Source organism: Acipenser ruthenus, chromosome 17, assembly GCF_902713425.1.
Source record: "Acipenser ruthenus chromosome 17, fAciRut3.2 maternal haplotype, whole genome shotgun sequence".
NCBI lineage: Eukaryota > Metazoa > Chordata > Actinopteri > Acipenseriformes > Acipenseridae > Acipenser > Acipenser ruthenus.
Window position 1 is genome coordinate 15,604,639 of NC_081205.1, and position 20,073 is coordinate 15,624,711.

General features: G+C 40.9%; 1 protein-coding gene across 2 annotated transcripts in view; it reads right to left on the reverse strand.

Annotated features, from left to right (window-relative positions):
- The window catches only part of gpc5b (glypican 5b), a 395,161-nt gene that overhangs the window by 86,794 nt on the left and 288,294 nt on the right, over window positions 1–20,073 (reverse strand). For both annotated transcript variants that reach the window (XM_058990024.1, XM_034039535.3), the window contains one exon: window positions 14,242–14,392. In XM_058990024.1, the coding sequence (XP_058846007.1) occupies window positions 14,242–14,392 (151 nt within the window). The remainder of the gene's footprint in view (window positions 1–14,241; window positions 14,393–20,073) is intronic.

Consider the following 20,073-nt stretch of genomic DNA (forward strand, 5'->3'; position numbering starts at 1 on the left):
GCCAATGAACAAGAATATGAGAGAACGAGAGAGGGACACAGTTTGCCAGGATGTTTTTTTCTCACTCTTGTCTGTTCTGTAACATTATTCATCCCCTGGCCTGTCACTTCATTTACACTACACAGCGCTTGGGATATTAAACACTTCTGCTGCTAGTGCATCACCTGTCCCCCTGGAACACTCCCTAGTCCCCACTGGAGAGAAGAAATACCACATTTGACCTAAGTATCCGGTAATAATAGAACATGTTATTTCTTACATCCACTAGGGTCAGAGTGCTGCAGGAGGACCGGGTACTGGTTCGACTCTATGGTACTGGCGGCTCTTAGAGTTTAGACATTATTCTAAGAGCTCTGTTGAAACTACAGGGTCAGGGTTAGAGTTAGGGTGCTTTAAACTTTCAAGTGTAAGGTTTCAATTTAGATACATTTTGCTTCAGTTTTAAATCAGTGCTGTCAAATCCCGATCCCTTACAAAGATATACATCCCAAATTATATTACTGGAAAGAGGATTTCCAAAATCTATTCAATACAGTACAAAGATTATACAGGACATACCCTTATAATAGTCTACCACGGTCAATCTACACAGTCATTTTGCAGCTTACCTATGCTTTGGCAGGGCTGAGTTCTGCTCCTGTTGATAAATACAATTTGTATGATTTATAAATAAAAATGTTTAATTTTCAAAAGTAAGTGTGTGCTAGATATGGCAGGGTTGGAAGGTTAGACTTCTCTCCTTAATGTGTAGCAGGTGGCCAGGTGTTAATGTACTAATTGTTTATCAATTAACCCTGGCCACATGCCTTTAAAAAGGAGCTGAAAAAGCCAGTCCTTTGTTCCTGTCTGCGTGGATATCCAGGGAGACTGAACCAGATGCAGGACCGAGTACCACCGTGAGTTAACCGGGGCCCTGGTGCCTAGTAGAGGGGTTCATTTAGGGGATTTTAATCCCACCAAAGAGTTTATGTAGTTTGTGTGGGGGAGAAGGTTCCTGGTGCGGGATCTCCCTGTATAGCCAGAGTCACGCACGACCCAAGCTTGGCCACCTTTTGTTTACTAGCTTTGTTTTGAAAAGTTTTTTGTTTTGCCTTCTTGTATTTATTTTGATCTACATGTTTGTATATATTATTCTTCACTAGGGATACCATTGCTGGTACAACAGTGGCGGCCACCAACCACTACAACCACTGGTATTGTAAACAAAACCTGGAGGCCTGAGCAGTGTTTTTATATCTAAACCCTCTGACAAAGAACACCCCACATACCTGCATCACCATTGTAGTGCCATTGATTATCATTTGGGAAGGGTATAGTTAGCATAGTGTGGTCCCATCCTACCAGTGGCAGCCTCATCCCATTGTAGCTGCCTTTGACTGTGCTACCATTTCCCCTCAGCACAGATCCATTGACTGTGTTCATTGCCACTGAAGATCATTTGGGAAGTCACTGCAGTCGAGCACTCTAACCACAGAACAGCTCTTGTCCTGCACCCCTGTGAATGCTTGTCTTTGTATTGCAGTACACATGGAGAGACAGGGGGTGTCAGCTCACCTTTAGCCTGGGTCACAGAGCAGAGAGCAGGGCCTGTGCACATCTAAGAGCCCTTTTTCTAAAGGGTCTCTCTCTCTCTGGCCCTTGGTTTTGTTTTTGGAAATTATGAATCTTCTGGCATGCCAAAAATGTACGTCCGGACAAGCACGTCTTTCATCCAAGCACTCACCATTATAAATCTAGCCAGTGGTGCTGTCATTTTTTGTAAAGATTCTGAAATGACACAGAGAAAGCAGCATTTTTGATAGAAATAAAGGTTGTATAAAAGTCTTTAATTTGTTTTGGTCTTGTTGACTTCCAAGTGTAGTCTTGTTTGTGTTTTCAGTGTTGTTAAGGCCCATATGGTTTGCCTTTTTATTGCAGTTTTTCAGGGTTTGCAAAGGAAAGGGAATTCCCTGTAACAGAATAGTTCTGGCTCTTGTTATGATAAAGCATGGTATATAATTAGGGCTTCTGAGAGTTGTGTTATATATAAAGGATATGCCATGGCCCAACTGAAAATATCCAGTTTACTTTGGATTAGCCTTGGCCTCTTCACCTTCACGAGTAAAAATAATCTGATATTTTCAGCTGAGCCATGGCATATTACATTTATACAATGCTTCTACTTTCATTTCATTGGTTCTTTGTTTCCTGGGGGGCGGAGTTGTGGGAATAGCGTCTCTTGAAGCTCAGTTGAGCTGTGATGGTTGAGGAGGCAGCATGTCCTGTATGAAGTGATGGATTTGTTCCACCAGGTCCGACTTGTGTATAAAGACATAAGACATAAGAAAGTTTACAAACGAGAGGAGGCCATTCGGCCCATCTTGCGCGTTATTATTATTATTATTATTATTATTATTATTATTTATTTATTAGCAGACGCCCTTATCCAGGGTGACTTACAATCGTAAGCAAATACATTTCAAGTGTTACAATACAAGTAATACAATAAGAGCAAGAAATACAATAACTTTTGTTCAAGTGTGACAAACCACAATTCAATAATACAGCAGATAATAGTGATAGTTACATCAGGATATGATTAAATACAAAATACTACAGGTTAAACACTTGGCAGATTACAGTATTCTGAAGTACAGGATTAAATGCAGTAAAATAGGGGGCAGATAAGAGCAAAATAAAGCACATTTACATGAAGGGTGATAGTGTACCATGATACAAACAGAGGAGTTCTACAGGTGCTGTTTGAAGAGGTGAGTCTTAAGGAGGCGCCGGAATGTGGTCAGGGACTGGGCAGTCCTGACATCTGTAGGAAGGTCATTCCACCACTGCGGAGCAAGGGTGGAGAAGGAGCGGGCTCTGGAGGCAGGGGAGCGTAGCGGAGGTAGAGCTAGTCTTCTAGTGCAGGCGGAGCGGAGAGGTCGAGTGGGGGTGTAGGGAGAGGTGAGGGTCTGGAGGTAGCTGGGTGCAGTCTGGTCAAGGCATCTGTAGGCTAGTACAAAAGTCTTGAACTGGATGCGAGCGGTGATCGGGAGCCAGTGGAGCGAGCGGAGTAGTGGAGTAGCGTGGGCGAAGCGAGGCAGAGAGAACACCAGGCAGGCAGCAGAGTTCTGGATGAGCTGGAGCGGACGGGTGGCAGACGCAGGGAGGCCAGCCAGGAGGGAGTTGCATTTGTCTAGGCGGGAGAGTACCAGGGCCTGGACCAGGAGCTGGGTAGCGTAGTTGGCGAGGAAGGGTCGGATTCTTCGGATGTTGCTCAGGAAGAATCGGCAAGTGCGTGCCAGAGTGGAGATGTGCTGGGAATAAGAGAGGCAGGGGTCCAGGGTGACTCCGAGGTTCTTAGCGGAGGAAGAGGGAGAGAGTGTGGTAGATTCCAGAGGAACAGAGATAGAGAGATCAGAGGAGGGGGAGGAGGAGGGAAAGAAAAGGAGGTCAGATTTAGAGAGGTTGAGTTTGAGGTGATGCGAGTGCATCCAGGAGGAAATAGCAGACAGACAGGTAGAGATACAGGAGGAGATGGTGGAGTCAGAGGTGGGGAAGGAGAGGAAAATCTGAGCATCATCAGCATAGAAATGGTATGAGAAACCATTGGATGCGATGAGGGGGCCCAGGGAGCGGGTGTAGAGAGAGAACAGGAGAGGACCCAAGACTGACCCTTGGGGGACTCCAGTTAAGAGAGGGTGAGGTGTGGAGGTTGCTCCATGCCAGGTTACCTGGTAAGTGCGGTTGGAGAGGTAGGAGGAGAACCAGGCCAGAGCAGTGCCAGAGATCCCCAGGGGCAGTTTGGTTGTTAGTAGCTTATTGATCCCAGAATCTCATCAAGCAGCTTCTTGAAGGATCCCAGGGTGTCAGCTTCAACAACATTACTGGGGAGATGGTTCCAGACCCTCACAATTCTCTGTGTAATAAAGTGCCTCCTATTTTCTGTTCTGAATGCCCCTTCATCTCATCTCCATTTGTGACCCCTGGTCCTTGTTTCTTTTTTCAGGTCGAAAAAGTCCCCTGGGTCGACATTGTCAATACCTTTTAGAATTTTGAATGCTTGAATCAGATCGCCGCGTAGTCTTCTTTGTTCAAGACTGAATAGATTCAATTCTTTTAGCCTGTCTGCATACGACATGCCTTTTAAACCCGGGATAATTCTGGTCGCTCTTCTTTGCACTCTTTCTAGAGCAGCAATATCCTTTTTATAACGAGGTGACCAGAACTGAACACAATATTCTAGATGAGGTCTTACTATTATTATTATTATTATTTATTTCTTAGCAGACGCCCTTATCCAGGGCGACTTACAATCGTAAGCAAATACATTTCAAGTGTTACAATACAAGTAATACAATAAGAGCAAGAAATACAATAACTTTTGTTCAAGCAAAGTACAAGTGTGACAAACCACAATTCAATAATACAGCAGATAATAGTGATAGTTACATCAGGATATGATTAAATACATAATACTACAGGTTAAACACTTGGCAGATTACAGTATTCTGAAGTACAGGATTAAATGCAGTAAAATAGGGGGCAGATAAGAGCAAAATAAAGCACATTTAAATGAAGGATGATAGTGTACCAGGATACAAACAGAGGAGTTCTACAGGTGCTGTTTGAAGAGGTGAGTCTTAAGGAGGCGCCGGAATGTGGTCAGGGACTGGGCAGTCCTGACATCTGTAGGAAGGTCATTCCACCACTGCGGAGCAAGGGTGGAGAAGGAGCGGGCTCTGGAGGCAGGGGAGCGTAGCGGAGGTAGAGCCAGTCTTCTAGTGCAGGCGGAGCGGAGAGGTCGAGTGGGGGTGTAGGGGGAGATGAGGGTCTGGAGGTAGCTGGGTGCAGTCTGGTCAAGGCATCTGTAGGCTAGTACAAGAGTCTTGAATGCATTGTAAAGTTTTAACATTACTTCCCTTAATTTAAATTCAACACTTTTCACAATATATCCGAGCATCTTGTTGGCCTTTTTTTTTATAGCTTCCCCACATTGTCTAGATGAAGACATTTCTGAGTCAACATAAACTCCTAGGTCTTTTTCATAGATTCCTTCTTCAATTTCAGTATTTCTTAAGCTGCTCTGTTTCTTAGCAGACGATTGTGTTACGTGTGCTTCTGCTTTCAGAGCTGTACACTGTGATTGTGTTGAGTGTGCTTTTAAAGCTGTACTATTTGCCGGTTCCTGTTCCTCGTTCATTGATTTGGTGTTATTCTCAAATTGCTCCCCTATTTTCATTCTGGTGGTTTCTATTTATTTTGTAAGGGTCACGATCAGTTGTAAAAATGTCACTTCTCGTGCGGTAACTACTTCTTAAACTGAAAGACAGTCAAATAAGGTGAGGCTAAGAAGCCAACCGCACTTCTATTGATACACTTTTCAGCTTTAAAATAATCGGGTTACATTTTGTATTTATAATACATGTTTAATCATTGCATACAAGTGAGGAAAACTGTGTAAAATGGGGTCCACTTTATAACCTTTATAAACTTAGTTTAATACACATGCTTGTTGTACAAAATGGATTATGATCAATAACACTAAGGAAGTATCCTATATGCGTAATAGCTGCATTATTGAAGGGGTCTGTCAGGTTAATAATTATATTTTTTCATAGCTATTACAGATGAAATCGGGCAATTAAAAAAAAAAAGATTGCCTAAAAGCAGAATGAGGAGCTGTGAACTGAAACCAAAGAAGCCTATTAATAAATGTGTTCATTTCACAATTGTAAAAGCTGCTTTCCTTCATCTTTACAACTGAGTGCCAAACAATGGCAATTAAATTCTGCACTGAGAGATTTCATTATCCTTTCATCCAAGTCACTAACATTTTTACTGCCATAATGCTGTATCAAGGCCAGAAACTTACAATGAAACTAGCAAACACAACTGATTCGTCATGTAACCTTTCCTTAGATCTACCTTTAGAGCTACCGCTGTGCATACTGGGATATGTATTTCTTTGTCAAGTTTAATCACAGGTTAAATCTCCAGAAAATAGTCCAGGACTACAATCACAAAAATCACTGTAAAGATACATTTGAATGATGACAAGTGAAATCAAAATGATAAAGACAGGTAAGACCAGTAAGAACACATGCAATATCAAAGCTCTATATTAAATCACACTGCCAGATTGTTATTAATGTTTAAACTCTTAAAGGGATTTGCTCAAATCTGAGTATCTGCACACCCCAAACAGAAGCCTATACTTCATCCGGAACTTCAAAACGTGTAATCATAAACTCTAGGCCAAATCTTACAAACCCTAAATAGGGACAGTTAGGGCCACTACAGCACCTTGTAGTAGACTGTACTAAAACTGACCGTGGATTAACACTGCACTGCAACAGCAAGGAACATGGCTATCCTTGTCAGAGCCAGAGACACTGGAGCAGCAGGGTGGAGATGCAGAGATCGAGTTTGTGCTGCCTGTTCTTTCTTTGCTCCTCGATCAGTTTGGTTCCTCTGGTCACTAATGAGTGGTGATTGCAGGAAATGAGAGCTACGTTTTCACAGTGTCTCAGGTTGCTTTCAAATCAATTCATGTGCCTTTCTGTCACTGTCATACAAAGATATGTTTGTCAACACAAACATGGCTGCAAGTGGCTCAGCTGTAATAATGAGGTATATGACCGTCGATCGGAGGTCAAACCGGGTAGCAACTTCCAAAGGTCACAAGATATAGCTGGGACCTGCCAGACACACAATGCTTCAAATGTATCTCTTAACTAATGAATAGCTTTGGGGGCAAAGATCCTTGCGGTCTCATACTAGCCATCTGAGCAGGTTTGCAGCACTGTCAAAGGTGCCATCAATGCCTCCTTGTCTCCATGGCAACAGTGGCACTGCCTCACGTTTCCAAGGTCGCAAGGGAGGGAGGGGTCAGTGCCCCTGCCATGGAAACACAAGGCCACAAATCAGATTTTATTTAATTCAAAAGAGTTATTGAGCGAATGCCCCTGAAATAGGAAAAAAAGGCATTTTTCTTCACTTAAAGAATGAGTAATACCAAGGCTTGTGGGATTATAGAAGGGGAAATAAACATTATACATTTTACTTACAAGCTTGGGAGCACCCTAAGCCCTGTGACAGACAGACACATATTACTGTAAATTTGATTTCCAAAATACAGGACTTTCATGAACCACTGAGCTGCTCCAACACACTACCTTCCACACTGCAGCCCAGCACTATAACAACTGAGCTCCTCAAACCCACTGCATCCCACACTGCAGCCCAGCACGAACCACTGAGCTCCTCAAACCCACTGCCTTCCACACTGCAGCCCAGCGCTTTATCTAGCCACTGAGCTCCTCAAACCCACTACCTTCCACACTGCAACCCAGCACTCTAACCACTGAGCTCCTCAAACCCACTGCCCTCCACGTTCTTCTTTTCTTCCCTTTATTTCTACTCAAACACTGTGACCAGAAAATGATGCAAACATACTAAGAATATCCCATAAAGCCGCCTCTTTATCCAGACCCCTCATTACCAGGCTACAGCTGGGTTTCTGTTTTATAATAATTGGTTTTCCCTGTCTAATCTTCACATGGCTGAAACATGCAACATCATTGGCTTGGAACAAAATCCACTGTTTTAAAATTATACATTTCTTAAATTAATACCACCTGTAACGTGGGGGAGAGCTGTGCTGACTATCTGGCGCATGTGTGGTACTACAGGAAGGGGGCAGCAGTCTCGTAGATCCGCCTGTCAGTCATGGCAGTGACACGGAGAGGTGGGGAAGGTTGGCTTTCCCTCTCGCTGAGTGGCTGAGAGGCGGGCCTTGGGGGATTGCTTGGCCCATAAGTACTGCGCTAGGTTATGCATTCAGGTGGCCGTGATTGGGAATACACAGAGACGCTGGCTGAGAAGGCCAGTGGTTGGAGCGAGCGACCAAAACAGGCAAGCCCAGCTGAGGAAAACAGCCAGAAAAAAATAAAAATTTTTATTCAAATCTCTTGTTACGTACCCAAGGGGTCGTGTGTAGTGATAGGGGAACCTTGGCCACCCCAGTGTATAGTGCATAACAGCGTAGGACGGAGATCCCGAGCTGACCGGCTTAGCCGCAGTGGGGGCACTGCGTAAGCAGCACATTTATTTTGTAGTTTTATTACTGTGTTTTATCCCTTTTCATTTCGCCTTTTGTTTTCATTATTATGTCTGCTAAGAAATAAATAATAATAATAATAATAATATTTCGAGCACCTGTGAGTGCGCCTGCATTGAACTGTTTACCTGCGTTGGTATTCCTGTGGACCTGATTACCGTTGCCGGTATTCCAGCCACGGACAACAGAGCCCTTTGTGGACTAAAATAAATCAGTGCACCTGAGCGGCGTTACAAATAAAGTTCTGTCTCCTGTGTGTCAGTGAATTGTCCACCACCCTTCCACACCACCATAGAACAAGGAAAAAAACATGGACCGACAGCATTTATTTTCTGCAATATTGACTTCCAAATGATGTCTCTTCTTGATTGGCTGTGTTTTGTTCCTTGACTTAAAAAGTAATTCTATAACTATGAATAATCTCTTCAACTAAAAGCAATTCAGCTGCAGCAGAAAAGTACCACACGATTAGTCTAGATATTAAAATAATTATCATTATATTTGGTTTTTTGGTGCTACATCCGGACAGTTTTGTCTTGATCCAGAAGCATTTTAATCTGTTTAAAATAATCTGACAATGTATATATAATGATCATTCTTTTTAAGATGTAGACTATAGAGACAGAGTAATCATATGCTATAGTTTTCAACATGGTTCACATCAGTGCCCTGTTCAGCTTTCACCCACTCCATGTTTTATTATCCAGGCAGTACGACTCAAAAAGTATCTGATCTACATTTTCTCTGTGCCAGAACTCGTAAGGAAAAAAAAATAATTAGCATTTTTAATCTCACTAAACAAATGATTAGTCAAAGAAAAACACACACAGCATGTAATAATACATTTCACATTACTGACGCTTGAAAGTAACAGAAATAAAACTTGAAAAAAAATAAAATACTTAAGTAACTCATGTAACAAACTTACATTCGAAACATGAATGTTAAATGTGCTTCCTTGTTGAGCCATTTTTAGTTGAAGCAAAGTCTTTTTAAATACAAGCTATATTTTCCCGACGTGCCTACAACCCACTGTACTGGAGGTATTAGCAATTTATTTAAAGGAGTGTGACAGAGACAGAAGGAATTCAATCTGTAAATCTCCCTCCCAACCAGAAAGGGCGCTGTGTAAGGTTGGTGGTATGCTTCCTCCTAGATGGGCAGACTCGACGATGGCGGAAAACGGAAGTTGACCATATTAGGGGGAGCGCGTAGCTGCACGTACACTGAAGGACTCCATTGCAGTCAGCTATGGGGCAGACAGTGATTGGAGAAACCATAGCTGCGTGAGTACGGCCCCTTGTGCTCAATGATCACAGGGAGGAGTTTGGTGGTACAAACGGGACGCAGCTGCGTGAGTACGGCCCCTTGTGCTCAATGATCACAGGGAGGAGTTTGGTGGTACAAACGGGACGCAGCTGCGTGAGTACAGTCCCTTGCGCTGAGACGTAATTCCCAGCCGGAGCGTGTACATGTTTGTTGTTGTCATTGTTTGTGTTTGTTTATTGCAGAGGACTGAGTGGCACCACTGAGCCAGCACGTACCCGGATTACTAATACTGCTGGTATAGGGGCGACTGGATTTGTTCTGTTTGTGAATATCTTTAATTAAAATACGGACGTTTTTTATGTATAACAGTATTTGGACTTATTATTGTTATCGCACCACGCACACCTGTCACAAAGAGATATTAAGATAAGTCCCACTATCATGGTAAAAAGGGTGGTTTAATGGCAATTCATTATTCATGAGAGCTGATGAAACACCACAGAAAAGCCGCCATTAGGATGCTCGAGAATTACAGCAGAAGCAAAAAGTAAAGTTTGGAGGAGTGATAATAACACACCTCCAGTCCTATCAACAGTTTTACCACTGGGATGCGAATACAATTCGGGAAACACACTTGCTTAGTTGCCATAGAAACCCTTCATATGCAGACACTGGACTGGATGGCCAGACAATTCATTCCCAGGGTTAGAAGGAAGTCGGTCATCTAGAAAGGGGGCGGAGCTACGATACACTAAATCAACGACCCGGAAGGGAAACGACTGCACTAGTTAACCAAGGGGTCATGATTGACGGTACAAAAGGGGGCGTAGTGAAGTGATCTGCTCCTTGTTATGGTTAAAAGTTGAACCGGAAGGAGAACGTGTGTTGTAATCGTGAGTGTTTTGTTTGTTTTGTTTGTTGTTTCTAACAAATACTTGTTTGTTATTATTAGACGGCTAACACGATCTGGAGCTGTCACTAAAAGCCAGCACTTACCTGGTCAACACTGCACTTTGTTTCACGATAAGCTGTATTTGCACCACGAGCACTAGAGCACGCACTGTGTTACGTGTGGGTGTAAAAAGATTGGGACTGTTATTATTTCGGGACCAACCCGTGGATTACAACGAAGCAATACACGCCGCTGTATTGCTTGTTATCATCATTATTAACTGTGTTTTGTGTCATCAGACCATTGGATTTACAAATAAAATATCACTGCACCTGGATTATCGTTGTCTGTTTGTTCATTGATCACTGCTGCATTCCTGCACACTGTTAACCACTTTGCCACAGGTCCAAATTGTGTTTCTTAAGCATAGGCAATCCTAAAATTCTAGGTGATGCAAAACTTGGCCATAGCTATAGCTAATGGAAGTGCAAAATGGCTAAAATCTATGGAATTATTTGGTTAATTACATTTAGAAAGCTATTACAAGTTTAGCAAAATGGTTTTAAAGCCTTGGCTAGCAGGACTTTAATATCTCGATAGGATAGTGTGAAAAGCACCCTAATTCCAGCTCAGGAGATGACAGTGCATATCCACAAAGCCTAGCAAGCTGACCTCGTCTTTATCAGAACGTTCAAAGCTACAGTATTACATGACAGTATTTTTCCAATGCACATGCTAAAGACTTTTCAAAGTGGAGCTTACTGTCTCATCAGCATGATAGTTTACTGTGGTTGTAACCTATGAAAGGTCATTACCATAAATTTTGTGAGATTTGTAAAGCATGAGAACGGCTCTAATGACCCCTAACACCTTGATATTCAATCGTCTCAGACTCAGTCAGAACTGCTTGTAATTCATCATCTGCTGCCCTTCAAAGCGCTCATCAGCTAATGCAACGATTCGCTTCTTGTTCTGTCTGTGCACTTAGCTGATTTATTCTTATTTTGGATAAATGCCTTTCAGCACGTTTTCATTTGAGCAGATACAATCAGTATCTGGTTTGTTAATATATACAATCTGATTGAGAATGGTAGCCCCTGGCATATTGTTCATTGGGGGAACAGATACATTTAAAGAAACCGAAGCTATTAAATGTAATATTAAAACACATAACGGAGTCTATTCAATCTAAATATGACAGCTCTTTAATTCAGACCCTGCGTCCATTACAATGGACGTCACATGGCAGCTTGTATTTTTTTGCTTTTTGTAACAGTTAACACTACTTGAAACCTCAAGTCCATTTGATTGGACGTTTAACAACCAATCAAATGGCAGTATAGCTCTGCTTGTCATCTGAAAAAAAATCCACCACATTGAAGAGAGGCATGGCAGGACTTCACCCCACATGCCAAAGTAAGGAACATTTTCAACAGTTTTATTCACATTTATAGATATTTGTGCCAAGATTTCATAGATTTGATATAATATTGAAAGATGGAACGTCTTAATTAAAGTTTAATATCAAATGTTTGAATGCAAGTTTTTACACAGGATTTTTTCAAATATTACCGTCAATTATAATGGACAGTGGGTCGGAAACCATGTTATTGAACTCAATTCTCCAGTACTGATGAATGACCTTACTACTATAAAAACAATACATCAGAACAAGTGAATGAATTGATAATAAGTTGAAAATATTCCATATGCAGAATATACAGCCCTTGAACTCCTTGAACTAATCGACAATGGAAATATCTCTGATATTCTATTGGTATTTTACAACTGTTTGGACCCGATGTCCATTCAAATGGACAAAAAAATTAACAATTAAAGGGTTTTGATTAAAACATTTTTTGATTCACTCTCATTTCTGGTTGCATTAAGGATGGGAAAAAGGCATTATTACATTTTTCACAACCTTGGAACATAATTCAGGTCTGAAGGGGTTAAAAGAAGAATGCTTTCTGAAAAGTCTCTGACGTTGTGTGTTTGAGTAATGCATCTTAGAAAGAAAATCAAATGGCAGTTTTCACATTGAAACGGAGGCGGGCATCGCTGAGGTCATTAGAATAGGCCCAGCACAAGTGCTTCTTTAAATCTCCACTTACAGTGCACTTGAAGGCTAGCGTTTGTACATAACCAGCAACAGTCCAGTTTCATGAATCCAAAACTTCTTCAAAACGGGCTGTGAAAAAACATTCTTTGTCCTGAAAAGCGTGGTAAAGCTTTATGAATAGTGCTGGCAGTCTCACTGCATTTGGTATTTATCATCTGGAAACCAAAAGTCATCAGGGATGCTAAGAAAATAATTCTGGTAAACCTGCTATGTATTGCCATCATCACGCCTCACTTTTTCCTATGTGAAACACACACATATTAAAAGGTGAATTGGGTTTTGCTGTTGATGAGGGAAATGTACTGACTACTCTGCACGAAACTTGAAATAAAGAACGCAGAGTCATTGTCTAAAAATCAAACGCTCTGAACTGTTTTTCCTACAAGAGCTCCACTCCCACAAGCAGTTCATGGGTGCTGACTGCGTTCCTTCAAAGGAAAAGAGCGCAATGCTATGAAAAAAATGCCATTCAAAACCAATTCATATTTTACATATCTTTTATATAGGAAATTGCCAAGTGATGGTATGACATATTCGATTAGATTCATTTTATTTGCTACATTTACTTTAATAAACTAGCTAATAAAGGAAACCAGTAAATTATGCAAACGTCTGTCAGGAATGTGTTCAAATCTGCAGAGGTCAAAAAGTACCCTCATTCTACTCAGGACTGAATGGCAGGCAGGGAGTATGCAGGTCAGCACTGAGGTGTGCTCCCTGTTTCTCTCACTTTGTGCCCCTGCCTGTCTGTCTGCATGTAGCCAGAGCATACTGAAATGTGCAGTAGTCTGGAAGTCACTGATGCCCTGTATTTCACTGAAATGATCAAGCTTGTTAGCATTCAGTAAGTGTACTAGAAATATACATCTGCTAAACCCACTGCCTATCATTACAGACAGGGCTGGAATATGATGCAAACATTTCCTTTGTACCCCCCAGCCTGCCTGAAGTTCCCATTCAAACAATGACCTGCCATTTTACGAGTTTTAACCCTTCTGTTTCTAACCTTATATTCTCCTCTGTTTCATACAGTACAGTGCACTATCCAGTGTTGCAATGTATCAAATGACTGTCTGCCTTGCAACCTATCCAAACAGCAAAAATCCAGAGTTGGTGAAGATTAAAGATGAGTCCCTTATGAACTAGAAATGGGAGTTTTTGTGAGCAAACCCAAAGCATCCCCAGTTGCATGTCACACTGCACCAGAGTGAAGGGTTTGTAAACATGAAGTGCAATGGAAAAGACCACTTGTAACAGAGTGTTTCTTTAAGTGAACTGTCTCGAAACAGAAGAAACTTGAAAAAGTCACATGACCTTGATATGGCAGCCATATTAGGTCAGAGTTCAATGTCATGGTAACCAACACAATACAAACCTGTAAATACAAAGTCATACATGCCACCAGTCCCTATATGGTCGGGACAGTGATGATTTCCTAGCAAATGTCCTGTGTCCCGATACATAGGAAGAAAGTCCCGATTTACATCCTTTGAAATTCTTCACAGCTCTACGGCGTTCGCTCTCGCATCTGTACTGTTTGTTCTCTCTTTCGTGCCTGCTAACCCTCGTGCACTGAGTGGCAGGGATTGTGCTCACACGACCAAATCTCAGTTTATTGACATTTGTCAATAAAGAAGGTGCTTGTTAACAGTGACTGGAGGAAAAAGTTGGTTGCTCCTCCAAACAGCAGCCTGTTGCTGAATGGCATTGATTGAGACTCAGAGCGGATTCAACACAGAGCTTTTTTTATTTAAAAAGAAAGCATATTTCTACAGCACTTGGTGTCTCAGGAACCTTGCAGACCTGACAGCTTGAATATAGCTGCTGGTCCTGTTGAAAGAATGCAGGGTAGGTACTCACCATTCTTGGCGATGATGTTGTCCTCTTTCAGGTCCCCCTCCCCGGACCCCTGGCAGCCGTCCTCATCATCACAGTCACCACTTGCGTCTCCGCTGCCTGGTTCCCAAGTGCCCACCCTGTCCGACTGCCCCTCGACCTTCCCCAGCATCTCCTGAAAGCAAACAGAAACAGAGTCAGAGCCGCTCACATGGGACTCCTCTCACATATCAGAGAGCTTTTACTGAAAAACTCATGAACAGTTTTTAGTAATTTGTACTCATGAGTTGTTCTGTCTATCAACAGTATTTCCTACTTCCACTGGTGACAGGGTATTGAGAAAGGTGGGTGGAGGTGAGAGCAGGCTAATGATTACATGCTGGTGTACCAGCTGTACTTTTAGACATGATTCTGAGAGCTCCTGATAGGGTATTGAGAAAGGTGGGTGGAGGTGAGAGCAGGTTAATGGTCACACTCTGGTGTACCAGCTGTACTTTTAGATTCTGAGAGCTCTATTTATGCCAGGGGGGTGCTTTAAAATTTGAAAAATGTCATCTTGGAATGAATGATGACTGAAACAGAAAATGATGTTGCCATGATTTACGTGCTGAAGAAACAGTTTGTCTTCATGTCAGGAAGATGGATTTACCCACAGGCTGGCATTCATTGCAGGAATCACTGTCCACTATAAAAGCCCTGGACTCCAAACCGGCTCTATAATATTCTCAGAGACATGGGAACAGGAATTGGACACACCTGCTTTATGTAGGACACTTCCGTGTACATGTGTGTGACTGTCATGATATTTTCGTTTACCAGTATTTATGTATTCATTCATTTACAACAGAGAACACTGAAGGCAGATATTACCTTAACATATATCTGTTTTATTTTTACAGATGTAGTACAGTATGATGATGGAGTGGTGATGTTTTGCCCACTAAGGTATCTCTAAATAGATCATTGTGTCATTATTCTTGGCAGTCACCATTGCAGATATATGTGTTTTGGAGTAAAATGAAGAACAAATGCTCATCAGTCATTCTGCATTTAGAGTAAATTGATCATATTTGGGGTGCAACTGCACATGTGGGATGGATTTTTAAATGTTTTAGGGGTTTTAATCGAAGAATGAGTAATTGATTTATCTTAATAATTGATAGATTAATCCTGTCTATCTGATTGTGGTACGTGAAAAATAACAGATGGCAGAGGGTACTTCTAAAGGGCAGCTGCAAGGTACTGTAAACCCAATTTTCACAATATCCTAGAATGAAGAAAAAAAGACTACAACTTGCAACATTTGTTCATCAGTGCATTCTTTTCACAAGTTGCAAGTAAATTGATTTTTCTTTTTATTCAAAGTATTTCTTTCATATGGTATCTGAAAATGTATATTGAAAAAGGTGTCTGGAAAACTGGCTTGCTTAATGATTTAACTACAGTGTATGTAGTTAGGGTTTCTTAAATGTTACTGTATTATACTTAAGTCAACAAATGCAATTAATCAATAAAAAAACCTGCAAAGAGAAAATCAAATAAACATATACATCTTGATATTCCAGACAATCAATCAGACACACATCTTCCCTCTTCTTATGCTTTTATAAGCACTGTACACCTTTTAACGCATCTTCAGTACCATTCATTAAAATGAAAAAGAAAAACCTCCATTTCAGATTTCCCTCTCTCCTCTTCCAATCAAATGTTCAAATTAAAGAGCCAGGTGTGAACCATCCCAGCCCATAAAACACAAACTGCAATTCAAAACTAAACTGAAACTGAAGCTGGGAGATGTAGCTTTGCTTTATTCCAGAATACAGCAGCAAGACTACCAGACATCCTGGGAAAACTGGTCGGAAACAGTAAAACTGAAGTACAAAACTGAATCAGTGTGCTCAGCAAGTTAAAGGCAGCGTCATATATTAGTTTGTGGTACCACCATTCGAAAATAAAATAAACAATCTTATCGATTATTTGTTTAATAATTCTGATTATGTCTGTATCACATGTTTAAATAGTAATAGCTGATCTATTTATAATCTGGCTTTTTGTATATTTAACATAAATACACCCAATGTTTCATTTTGGAATTATGATTGTGTTATCAGATACTGTTATATAAATGGCTTCAGAGGGCGTCAGTGAATTGAAGAAATAAAAAAAACAGGAGGCAGAGCTTGCTTGGCTGGCAGGTGCTTCCCTGTCTATTATTATTATTATTATTATTATTATTGCCCACATCAAACACGTAACACAGCAAGTTCCTAGTTATAGACTTGGAAATACTAAAAGAAACATAATGAATTCTACAACTAACACTTCAGTAAGAAATCTCAATTCAATTCAAATAGAAAGTCTAAAACATCTGTCATTTAATGTATCATGGTAATCTGTCATGTAATGTATTATGGTAATCACCTAGAATATTGTGTTCAGTTCTGCTCACCTCGTTACAAAAAGGATATTGCTGCTCTAGAAAGAGTGCAAAGAAGAGCAACCAGAATTATCCCGGGTATAAAAGGCATGTCGTATGCACACAGGCTAAAAGAATTAAATCAGTCTTGAAACAAGAAGACTACGCGGTGATCTGATTCAAGCATTCAAAATCCTAAAAGGTATAGACAATGTCGACCCAGGTGACTTTTTTGACCTGAAAAAAGAAACAAGGACCAGGGGTCACAAATGGAGATTAGATAAAGGGGCATTCAGAACAGAAAATAGGAGGCACTTTTTTACACAGAGAATTGTGAGGGTCTGGAACCAACTCCCCAGTAATGTTGTTGAAGCTGACACCCTGAAATCCTTCAAGAAGCTGCTTGATGAGATTCTGGGATCAATAAGCTACTAACAACCAAATGAGCAAGATGGGCTGAATGGCCTCCTCTCGTTTGTAAACTTTCTTATGTTCTTATATTATCACTATTGGGAATTTAATGGATATTTATGGATAATGTAAGTTCAGCCATAGCTGGTGGACATGTCTCAATATCAAGAGAACTTCTCATATCTTCTGAAGGTGCTTCTTTTGAGACTTCAAAGAAGACCCTTTACTAGCAGACTGATACAGCAAACATACTGCACTTCTCCGAAGAGAACAATGTAATTTCTTAAACATATCTGATATTTCCAGAAAGAATTCAGCTCTCTTGGCTGCAGAGATTTTGAACTAATGAAAAGCATGTCTTTGCAGTTCATCTTCTTGCTCTTTTTAATTTTGCTTCTTTTAAAAACCCTTTCAAGAATGTGCCAACGGCTGAGAAAGTGCATACCTGCTTCAGAGAGACAGCTGCGGCAGCTTAATGTCTTGGAAAAACATACAGCAAATCGGTTTATCCAAGAAGAGAATTATTTGGTTCTTGGGAAATGCTTGACCCCTTTGAGCACTCACGCTACATTGTAAAAGCTGTGATTGAAACGTTAGTCAAACACCATTGGGATCCCATTCCAGCCCCAGTGTATGATTACCCTAGCAGAAGCATAAGCATAGCAGTGTTACCAGCAATCCACACAGTGGTCCTGATTGTAAACACACCGTGTGGTACTGATGCATGAACACAGCAGTGTTACCAGCAATCCACACAGTGGTCCTGACTGGGTAACACACCATGTGGTACTGATGCATGAGCACAGCAGTGTTACCAGCAATCCACACAGTGGTCCTGACTGGGTAACACACCGTGTGGTACTGATGCATGAACACAGCAGTGTTACCAGCAATCCACACAGTGGTCCTGACTAGGTAACACACCATGTGGTACTGATGCATGAGCACAGCAGTGTTACCAGCAATCCACACAGTGGTCCTGACTGGGTAACACACCGTGTGGTACTGATACGGTACCATGGCACTGCAATGGACTGCCAGCAATGTGTACTGAGTGTTCATATCATTAGAACACAATGAAAGTTACCAACGGGATGGCACCATTTGGCCCATCAGTGCTTGTCCAGTTCCTAGTAGCTGATTGATCCAAGAACTTTATCAAATCTTAAAGGATCCCAATGATTCAGCTACATCAGCATGTCTCCTACCCTCTGTCCTAAGTCTGTCTCCACTTCATTTCTAATTGTGTCCTCTGGTCCTGGTCTCTGTGCTGCGCTTGAAATAGTGACTAGGGTATCCTTCTAAAAGTTTACCTCAGTAAATCTGCACAGTAATTTAGCAGTTTTTTCATGCTTTTCCCATGGTCATTCTGTGCATTTACCACCATTTGCTATGTTTTGCCATTTTTATATGCTTTGCCATACCTCTCTGTTTACAAATGTTTTCATTGTGCTTTATTACACTGCTGTGTTTTTACCATGGAAAACTTTTACAAGATAACTTTGTCGACTACTTTTAGGATTGATATAACACAGACAGACACAGGCCTATAACTGTATTATACTGCTTTGTTGTTAACAGGCCTATAGCTGTATTACATACTGCTTAGTAATGTTGTTGAAGCTGACACCCTGGGATCCTTCAAGAAGCTGCTTGATGAGATTCTGGGATCAATAAGCTACTAACAACCAAACGAGCAAGATGGGCCGAATGGCCTCCTCTCGTTTGTAAACGTTCTTATGTTCTTATGTTCTTAACAGGCCTATAACTGTATTACATATATTAATAAACATGTAAACACTCAATAGTGCCACATTTAGAATTAATAAAAAGTCTTTCTATAGTATTTCTATATTCAAGACCAACCTTTATTTAGTCTATTGTGCTGTTCATTGAAAAGATGGAAGGGGTGATGAAGTGAGGTATGTTTCTTTAAAGCTGGCGATGTCAAATGTACCGATATTGAGAATAAAGCATGGTAGAAATTCAATATGCTATGAGATTTCTTTGTGGTCTTTCATGGAATCTAGCAGGCAAACCGTATGCTCTGATTGGCTGAAGGGTCCTTACCAGTGTATAATAATTTGTTATATACTTCTTGTCAGAGATTGGTATTTGACAACACAGTTTCTGAAACTGACGAACTCTGGCATCTACTGCCTCTGAAATCTATATTTTATGACTGCGTCTGAGTATTTTCTCTTAAGTTATATCAATAATTTAGAGGACTTGTTGAATTGTTAAACAATGATTTTAAAAGAGCAATAGGGTAAAGTTGCAATTTTTACCACAACGGGAGAGGTAGTGTTTAACTTGGCACAAAAAATATGCTAACGTTAGCAAGCTTTTGTTGAACCAGTAGCAAATAAATTGATGTATTTTGGTTGCCACAATGCAGAAAATTATTTTCCACTTCATAGAAGTGCTCTGTAGCTTGTACTATACTCCCATTAACCTTTAATTACATCAGAGCTGAAAAGGCACTTCAAATGAATGCATAATTGAATATCTAAATTCATGAATTAATAAACCCTTATTTTAGCACAACAAGGAGTGAAATCATTAGGAAGGGGGGCTGATTACATTATGCAACATTCTAAATGCTTTTTAAAGATGTTACATACACAATACATTCATACTCCTTTGTTCCATGCTCTGCTGAAGTAGCTAACACAATAGTTTCATACATTTTCTCCTTCATGCACATCCATTCATTATATCCAGCTCTCAAAGGTGCAGTTTTGAAAGAAAAACGTCTTGGACTACACAAGGTTAAAGGAATGTCTCTTTGCAAGCCTTGCTTTTCGACTGTCTTGCACTTCGTGGGTCATTTCACTATGAGGGTGACATTGCCTGAAGCGTTGTTACTCAATAATGGAACAGTGTATAAAGCACGGCTGAGATGACACTAATAATGAGAACTGTTGCCATGGACATCCAGACCCTGCTCTCAAAAAGGGAACTCTCAGAAGAACACAATGATTGTGTCCGAAAAACAAGGGTCAATAAAGAAATCACTTCAAAAAGCC